This window comes from Acomys minous (assembly GCF_964271855.1).
Source record: "Acomys minous genome assembly, chromosome: 2".
Taxonomy (NCBI): domain Eukaryota; kingdom Metazoa; phylum Chordata; class Mammalia; order Rodentia; family Muridae; genus Acomys; species Acomys minous.
Window position 1 is genome coordinate 135,421,863 of NC_140484.1, and position 7,141 is coordinate 135,429,003.

At 35.9% G+C, this 7,141-nt stretch overlaps 1 protein-coding gene across 1 annotated transcript; it reads right to left on the reverse strand.

Annotated features, from left to right (window-relative positions):
* Positions 1-3,558: 3,558 nt before the first annotated feature.
* On the reverse strand, positions 3,559-4,503 carry LOC311578483 (olfactory receptor 52K1-like; the record flags this gene model as incomplete). Its single annotated transcript, XM_084748341.1, has 1 exon — positions 3,559-4,503. One exon carries the CDS (start codon positions 4,501-4,503, stop codon positions 3,559-3,561), a length of 945 nt encoding a protein of 314 aa, XP_084604467.1.
* Positions 4,504-7,141: the final 2,638 nt, after the last annotated feature.

Here is a 7,141-nt window from a genome sequence, read left to right on the forward strand (position 1 = left end):
GTGTCGGAGGCTGGATCTCTCCTATGGGGTGCGTCTCAGGTCGGGCCAGGAACTGGAGGCATGGATGGAGGCAAGAGCCTCCATCTCTACTCTACCTTTATCCCTGCACATCTTGTACACAGAGTAAATTTTGGGTTGAGGTTTTTGTGGATGGATTGGTGTTCCCCTCCCTCGACTAGGAGTCCTGTCTAGTTAGAGTGTGGCCTCTACAGTCTCCATGACCCCTGCTAGTTGGTGTCCTTATTTGAGTCACCCCCATATCCTCCTAGGAGCCTACCCTGTCATGGGTCCCCACATTTTCTCAGAGATGGCCCTAACCATGGTTTCTCTTCTCTCTGCAAGCACTCTGTCCTCCTGGCACCACTCTCCCCACATCTGACCCCCATCCTTATTTCCCTCTGCACTCTTCTCCTGTGCTGTTCCTTCTCTTCAACCAAGTCCACTGTCTAGTCTATTTCTCCGTCTGAGTGAGATTCAACCAACCTCCCTTGGACCTTCCTTGTCATTTAGCTTCTTTGGGTCTGTGAATGGTAGCATGGTTATCCTGTACTATATGGATAATATTCTTGTGAGTCTTCCTGACGTTAATAACTTACACCTTGTATCTGAGTTCTGATTGCAAATCTGTTTCTTAAATATTAATAAGTATGAAAAACTTACCCTTCCATAATTTTACTCATTCCATTTCTACTACTAATAGCATTGTAATTTGTTCCTTTCCATACTGCATCTTTCTCAACAATCTATTACAATTTTGCATCTTACAAAAGCTATAGTGTCTTCTTTCATCCGCAAAATCCAAAGTTAGACTCTTCCATTGACCTAAACATCTTTTATTCTCTTTGACTTTACCCTAGTCTTTAAGTGACATGAGAGTCAGTTCCCTTGTTCCACATAATCCCATCCACAAGGAATTCAAGAGAAATTCCCTTCTATTTTAACAAAAGAGAGGAAATTATTTCATCTGGACTCTTTATGGTTTGATTATAAAATACTCATCTACAGGCTTATGTGTTGGACTCAAGCTGCTAGTGCTGTCTTAGGAGGCTCTAGGGTCTCAGTACCCTTCATCCCAGCAGGGGAAAGACGGATAGAGATGATGGAGTGTCTTAGAGCAGTCTCATGCTTCTCTTTCTCCCTCTCTAGTGTATCTTTATTTCTTTTCTTCATTTTCCTCCTTTTTCATTGAACACTGCCAGGCCTTTCTGTGCCAAGTGTCATCATCGGCCTTTTGTTTTCCTACTTGGGGTTCATATTTTTCCATGCTTCGAAGACTTTCTACAGCACATGAGCACTGTTCCCCAAGTTCTTGAAAAAAAATGATACATCTTATGGGATGAGGGATTTCTTTCACATCAGCAAAATTTTAGTATTTAATGTTTAAAAGTCATTTCCTTTATTGTTGTTTTGTCTTGTTTCATTTTTGAAACTGTATTAATTAAAAGCTTTAAGATATACTAATCCAGTTGTCACAACTCAAAACCTCAATGTATCTTTGCTTCAGCAGATATAAAAATTGGCATCAAAGAGTCATTAGGTTGGAAATTTTTACCTTCTCTGGAACTTGTGTTTTTTCTGATTACCCAAACACTACTTCACTTTCTTGTTCCTTAAACTTGCCTATTTTTTATTGCATGTCTAAAACATTGGTTTCTAAGTTTCTTATCCTTTCTATGAATTTTTCTTTACCTGCCTTACATGGTTTTTCTATTACAAACTTGGTCTTATTATTTCCACAGTTTTGATTATTTCTAAATAAGTATGTTAATTGCTTATAGGCCACTTCCAAGATAACCCACGTCCAACAAATAGACACTGTGTAATCAGAGCATCCATGCACTTCATATGACTCTTATTATTCAAGAACATTGTGGACATGCAGTGCATATTCACTAACTTTTTTGTTTTTCATCTTTGTTAGTTCTTTGATAATTTCATATGAACTTGATCATATTCACCACTCTCTCACATTTTCTCTAAGATCCACCTCAATTGCTTGTCTATCTAACCTTTCTTGTTCCTTTTTATTTATTTGTTTAAACTCATACATGCAGTTTCTGTTATGTATATACTCTTATATGTGTGGCTTTCACCTAAAGTGTAGTCTGTCTAACAAGAGCTACACCCTTAAAGAAACCCTAATCTCTCACAGTAGCTATAAAATACTTCAAAAAATTAGATTATAATACAATTACATAACTTCCCTCTTGCCATTTTTCACACAAGAATCTTTCCAATTATCTCATTAGAACTACTGAAAATCAATGACATAATCACATATATAATGAGAAAAATGTATTTATTTATTATTATTGGCAAACAATGGACACTATTTTTAGGATACACTATCTTTTTGCTTTTATTTTATAACAGAATGATATCTCTTACAACATCAAACATAAGAAGGGAAAACATTTCAATGTGTCAGGTTTTAAAATTCCTTAACTGAAAGATTTTCTTAAATAACAATATTTTGTTTTACCATTAAAGAAACTGAATCACAGAGAAGTGTTCTGTAAAAATTACTAATAAATGGTAATCTATAGATTTTAACCTGAGTAGTCTTGACTTTTATGATCCTATTTGTATATTGTATTATACATGTGTACATATCTAGTCCTAACCCAGAAATAGCCAAAGTATGGAAATTTAAGTTTATAAAAATAAATAAAGTGTGCAAATAATTTTTTCATGTTTCACCCTAGGGCTAGGGTACCTAGGAGTAGGAAATGTAAGATTATCAAATAATGGGAGAGGAGGCTATCATAGCTTTTATTTTTTATTTTTTCCACAATGGTATAATACTTTTAAGTTGCCAAAAGGCAAAGGAAGATTGTCAATTTAGAATTCTATTGTGAATTTTTCCTTCCAAAACTAAAGTGAAATCAACTTATTTTTTAAAGATATTAAGAACCTGGGAGGTCCTGGCTCTAGCAAAAAGCACTTTAAGATATAGTGACAGAAAGTACCTGAAGGTATCAAGCATTCTGGGATTCAGACGGTACGCTTCTGCAAAGTGTGTATAAAGAGTCTACTGGAATGATCAGGAGGAAACAACAAAAAAATGAAATGTTAAGAATAATCTCTGATTTTTTTAAACCACCTTGGGAAGGTGTTTGTTAGATATTATTTAGATCCACTGAAAGAATATCCATACTTACAGATTATGTTATTAAAATTCCAGGAAGGCTTCTGAAGGTGTACTCAGAAGAATTTATTTTAATATCACAATCTCTGTTGTCAAGATTACAAACTGCCAATTCTACATGATATGTATAATCCATATTAGATGAAAATGAAAAATGGATGTTATTTCAGGGAACGTCAATTAGTGAGTCAGTGGCAATGTATCACCACTTCGTAGATAGGATAATTAGACATTTATGTGTGACAGTAAGGAAGGCTTTCAGTATCAAATATGTCAGCAAATAGGATCATAAAGAAAGACAAATATTAAACAAAACTTGGACTAATGCTTTTGGTTAAAGAGTTTCTTTTTTCCATGTTTTCTTTGGTTGCAAAAATCAGTATAAACCATTAAGGGGACAGTAAGATATTTTATAATTTTTTAGATGTCAAAATTTGCAGAAAACGTTCTCTGATTCTCTTGGTTCTAATGCCATAGATCATTGGGTTTGCTAAAGGAGGAACAAGAAGGTAAATATTAGCCACGAAGATATGGATGTGAGGGGCCACATTACGACCAAATCTGTGCGTGAGGAAGGAGAAAAAGGCTGGGGTATAGGCTACTAAGATCACACAAACATGTGATCCACATGTGCCCAAGGTCTTCAGCCGAGCTTCTTTGGATGGAAGACGGAAGACAGTGTAAAGGATGGCAGTGTAGGAGCATATGATCAATATGAAATCTAAGCCACCTGTCAGGAAGGCAACAGTTAGACTGTATAATCTGAAAATGCGGGTCTCTGCACAAGCCAGCTTGATTAGAGCCATAAATTCACAGTATGTGTGACGGATAATGGTTGTTCTACAGTAGGGAAGCCCGCGGAGCATGAGTGGCTGAGGACTGAAAAGCAGCATGCCGCGGAAGACAATGGCCATCCCCAAGTTCCGGATGGCTCTGTGAGTCAGGATAGTGGAGTGCCGCAGAGGGTTGCAGATAGCCACATAGCGGTCCAAGGCCATGGCCAAGATAAACCCCGAGGCCATACTGCACAGAGAGTGAATGAGAAACACTTGCATCAGACAGGCTTCAAAATAGATCTCTCTGTCACGGAACCAAAAGTTGCTGAGGATTTTAGGCGTGGCGGTTGTGGAGAGGATCAGGTCAGTCACCGAGAGCATGCAGAGGAAGAAATACATGGGCTCATGCAGATTGGAATCTATTCGGACAATAAAGAGAATAAAGAAGTTTCCTAAGAGAGCGCCCAGGTAGACGAGGCAGAAAGGCCCTGATAGCCATGGGTGTATGGCTTCCATCCCTGGAATGCCAAGGAGAAGAAAGATTCTGGGATGTAGATTGGTAGTATTGGACAATGGCATGATGGGAACGACTTGCTGCATTCTTCTGTACAGTAGTGTAGACCCTTCACATCCATCTGACCATTAATAGGCAGATTATTGATTAATTTATATATAACACTTAACATTTTTTCACCTCAAGAATAGATTAAAAATCGAAGCCATTTTCCAACTTGGTTGGAACATCAGCATTATGTTAGGGGCAATATTTTTGTACAATCCAATGATTATCTTCCCCTTTAACTATTGCTTTAAAGGTAACATGAGAAAGTAGTTTGCATGACTCAATAGATGCAGTTTAATCCACTTGTATGAATTAGTTGATTCATAGACATGATGCTTAATCCTTGTTCCTAAGCATACTTGACCTTTTGAATAAAGAGAAAAATATGAATTTTTAAAATTCACGACCAGAAGACTTTGCTTTTTTGCTGAGAAGACAAAGGAACTATAATTGTGTGTTTATATACCAGGATAGAGTATATGTTTTTAAATCTTTAACTATTTTTAAATACTCAAATACAAATTTTTATTTATTTTTTATGTATGACACATACTTTTGAAGGATACATACATGGTAAACAGAGATTACTGTGTGACTAAAATGGCTGCTGCTCATGCATAAGAGCCAGAACTAGAACACACAGAACATGCCAGGTGGACATGGCAGCAACATGCGAATACATGCTCAAAGACATGGGCAGTGGATCCCCAGAGTAAGATGGCTCCCTAAACTAAGCATGCCAGTGAGCTCTGGCTAGATTGAGGCATGTTACATCCTTTAACAAGGTGAAAAACGGTCAAAGATGATTCTGAATGTGATCTTTCAGTCTCCATGTGCACATGTGACCATTTGCAAGGGCACCCACTTGAGTGTGCAAACTTACCAATACATATGAAAACATGCATCCACTCTCATGCACACAATAAAACACACAGACATACACACAAAAATAATGAAAAAATAAATATACATATAAATATAAATATAGAACATATGTTACTTAATGATTAAATTGAATTAATTTATCACTTTGCTAACAGACTTTTTGCATCAAAAATATTTAAAATATCTCTTAGCAATTTTTAAAAGAAAATATGTGATTATTACCTGGGCTGTGTTGGTACACATCTTTTATACAGCACTCAGAAGGCAGAGACAGACAAATCTCTATGAGTTTCTGGACAACCAAGGCTACACACAAAAACACTGCCTTAAAAAAATAAAGCAAACAAACAAAACAAAACATGATTATTGGCTATAGTTTCCAGACAGTACGGTAGATTCTCAATATTTTTCTTTTTTTTTTTTGTTGACTTTTCTCTAAATCTTTGATATATAACAATGAATTAACATTCATAAATGTGAGATTATGTGACATTTGTACTACATAATGCATAGGTGAGCCTACCATGAAAAACTCTTAATTGGTAAAGAGAAGTTTCTGCACATTATACTTACCTTAAGTGGTTTCAGTGGAGGAAAGCACAGGAAATCTCACCCCTATATAAAAGGTCTATGTTTCAGGAATTAAGGAATGTTGAGAGTTAGAGAAATAGTAGTTCCAAAGGAAGAGCCTCCAGTTGGTTATCCTATACTAAATAGTCAGCCCTGAAATAATATATAGTCAAGTAACATTATGCAGACCATGAAGGGTGTATTTAAGAGTATACGCGCATATATGTGTATGCATGTATGAAGAATTAATAAAAACAGACCAATTTTAAAGATAGTGAAGAGGTGTGTATGGGAGGGTATGGGTGGAGGAAAAGTAAAGAAGTTACATAACTACATTAAAGTCTGAAAAAAGGAAACAGAGGATCTTTTGCATATCTATTGACAAGAAGAAAAGTCTAAAATATTACAGACCTGTCAGCAGATATTACAAGCTGAACATGAAAGGCATATGATAAAATATTGATTATTCATTAAAATATTTATAATATAATATATTAAAATACAATATTCAGAAAATATTATAAGATATATTTCCCCTGCCCTCAGTCATTATACAACTTGACGTGCTGTGGTGGGCTGATAGTGGGGGCTGCCCTTTTCTGACGAGTAGGGAAGGGGAATATGAGACCAGGAGAAGAGCAGGATGGGGGCTACAATGGGGATATAAAGTGAATATATACATAATTTTTTTCAAAAAGATAGATTTCATCTAGTAAAAATAATCTAGTAATAAGCCACTGAAACTCAGTTTCATTTTCATACTCATTCTAACTGTTTTATAGCTTTCCTTTAAATTTTTTTATTTGTAAATTACTTAAAAGTCAATTATTTATATTCGTCTTTTAAATTCTAATAATTCTGCAACTTTAAAAACATAGCTATTTTTAGTGAATTGTATATTACTTATTTTGTGTATGCATTTATATATGTGGTGTGGGGTGTTGGGGGCACGCACACACACATACACATACACACACACACACACATACACATACACACATGCTATGGCATACATGTGGAGTGAGAGGACAACTTGCAAGTGTAGATTTGTTTGGGGAATCAAACTCAGGGCATCAGGCTTGATGGTAAGTGCCTTTTTTCATTGAGTCATAAACTGGCTTCAATCTTTTTGAAATGAATTAAATCATTTGGCTTATTGATTTAACACAGCATCACCCTTTCAACAAACCATCTGGATTT